This window comes from Limulus polyphemus, unplaced genomic scaffold, assembly GCF_000517525.1.
Source record: "Limulus polyphemus unplaced genomic scaffold, Limulus_polyphemus-2.1.2 Scaffold563, whole genome shotgun sequence".
NCBI lineage: Eukaryota > Metazoa > Arthropoda > Merostomata > Xiphosura > Limulidae > Limulus > Limulus polyphemus.
In genome coordinates, this window is record NW_013666173.1 from 3,493 (window position 1) to 6,251 (window position 2,759).

At 29.9% G+C, this 2,759-nt stretch overlaps 1 protein-coding gene across 2 annotated transcripts in view; it reads right to left on the reverse strand.

Annotated features, from left to right (window-relative positions):
• Positions 1–378: 378 nt before the first annotated feature.
• LOC106459121 (transcription factor E2F8-like) overlaps positions 379–2,759 on the reverse strand; it is a 42,426-nt gene continuing 40,045 nt past the window's right edge. For both annotated transcript variants that reach the window (XM_022385554.1, XM_022385553.1), the window contains exon 11: positions 379–2,278. In XM_022385554.1, the coding sequence (XP_022241262.1) occupies positions 1,811–2,278 (468 nt within the window). In that variant the 3' untranslated portion in view covers positions 379–1,810. The remainder of the gene's footprint in view (positions 2,279–2,759) is intronic.

Sequence of the window (2,759 nt, forward strand, 5' to 3'; positions counted from 1 at the left end):
AATTACAATCCTGCTATAACCAGTATTTGTCCTTGTGTGGTGCAGATTTATTATGCTTCTATCTTGCTTCTTCCCAAAATGTTGAAGTAATTCTTGGTTGTATATGAATAGTCACTATCTAGCATACTATTTTTTTAACTTGTTTCTAAAAGATTACACTTTTTACCATTTTGTGTTTATGGTTTTTGAACTATTTTAAATGTATCATTACCAAAATTCTGTCTCATTATATTATGTGCAGTTGTTTTTTTTCTTCCTACTGCTTTTTGAACTTGTTAGAAGAGATCAAATAATTTCATTTTTTAGATACGTAAAATATTGTTAACTGTGGAATTTTATATAAATAATTAAAAATAACACTAAATTTGTTTCTCAGATACTTCTTAAAACAGTACTGAGAATTTCCACCAAGTGTAATGTTCATTAGAAACTGATGAATGTGTTAGGATTCATTAAAAAACAGGGGTCATATGTATGTTGTTAGATGTGTAATACTGATGACATGCACTTACTTAAAATTATAAATGTTCGTATAAACAATATATTTTAAGTACTAGATTTGTAATTAACTTTTGGCTACTTTTTGTTTGAAAATGGATAGCCTTGAAAAAATTTAACTGACTAGGAATGCAAAATTTAGAAAATATGATTCATTATACAGATGAGTTTTTTTTCTTCTTAAAATGGACTTAGACTTTTTAGAGCTTATATATATATATGATGTATTTATGTAGTTGTTCTATGAAGACATATGAATCAAACTAACATTGATTTATACTGAATAGTAAATCAAAGTAAGGTGGACCAAAAGTAATGTAAACCATAGAAATTTATCACATATCTAATGTGGCAATGCCAGTCATGATATTTTTGAAAATCTCACACATCATTTTTACACCTTTTAACCTCTTGCTATGTTGGGCAGGGTTTCCTGTTACTTCATTATACTTTGGTATTAAAGGTGTATTATCATCCTACAACAGCTATTTTCAGTGATTTGATGTTGTTCATTTCACTATACATTTTCTCTCTTACAATGAAAATGTTCACAATAAAGGAAAGTAAATTTATTGCATGTTTTCTATCTGTAGATACTTTGAATTAATTTCCTCAACTATCCTTACCAGATGTCATAAACACAAAAGCATGAATGTGAAGATACAATATTCTCAAAACCTAACGAAATCCTACGTTGTACTTTCATATAGATCTAAAGACATGTAAAAAAAATACATTTTAAAAACAAAAATCACCTCAGTCATACCTTGTGTGTGTATTAAAGATATAGTCTGGGAGTTGAATTAAAAGTTGAAAAAATAAAATACATAAAACAATGGTATTTCATTTCTGTCACTGTAACAGGCAGTACAAGTTTCTAAAAGTTGTAATGTTTGCCAATAATTAAAGAGTTTACTGTAACATTTTCAAGTTATGAAGAATCCATGTCAATCAAATAGGAAGAGGGTATTAGCTAATCTGTGACTTAATAAGTAGTGTTAAAAAGCATCAAAATACATGTTGGTATTTCAAGTAGCCTTGTTACAAACCCATTAACAGCAATAAACTATCCTAATCTACAGGTAAACTATATAAAAATATTTTATATTAACCCAAAATTCTCAAGAGATCTATGGAGGAAAATATAAGTTGAAATTTGTCTAACCCTAAAAAAGTTCACAAAGTGGATGAGGGAATGTATGACTAATGTTAAAACAGATTTTAAAAACTTTAAAGTGACTATGGGAAATGCACTTTCACAAACACATTAACTAAAACTTTACACATTAATGGGGGGGGGTAGATATTGCACTTAACTGTTGTTCGAAGGAGTGTTCAACATTGATGACTCATTCATCTTTGAACTCATCTGTGTTTGGCTTAAAAGAACAGTTGGTGCACCTGTGTGATTGCTTGCAGCTTGTGATAAATTCTGAGAAGTTATCTCAATTACACCTGAAGTTTGAGCTGGAAATGGTTGAGAATAGTCGGATACACATGATTTATTACTTGACTGAGAGACGAATGCCTTTTCTTGTACCATAGGCACCTTCCCACAGTGTTCTGCTGAAGATGGCGATGAAACTGCAGTAGAGCTTGAAGATGTTATGACTTTTAATTTTACAGTTCCTCTTGATGTTTGAGAATTTCCAGCTACTCGAATATAAGCTATCTGTTGTGAGCTTTGGGGGTCATTAAAAATTCTCAAAATAGAATCCCACTGCACAGGTGTCAGAAGAACTATTTGATCTTGTTTCTTGGAATTACATACTTCAGAAACCTGCAAATAGACATTGAGAAAAACTGGTTAAATTTTGTGTGTGTGCACACTTAAACAGAGTGACATTAATGTCCATGAACTTTTTCCACCTCATTTAAACATTAACTTTAAAATGGAAGGTTGATTACATAGCTTCTTGTTGAGTATGAAAATAATTTTATTATGCATCTTTTTTTTCTTCTATGTACCAAATGTTAGCATCAAATTTGCTTTCCCACAAAACACAATTCCACTATTAATATATGCTACTCAAAAATATCTTAAAATAACCAGTAAATGTACTGAGCTTGCATTTCTTAAGGTACATTGAAACAATATTGTAATATTCTTGTGACCAATTTCTTGGCCTATTGCAATCTAAAGCAAAATCTTAATTTTTTAAATATGTATACAGTTTATACTTGAGGATCAAAATTTTAATTATATATACACCTGGAAAAAAGTTAAACACCCCCGTGATTTTTTCAAGTGATTCAGATTC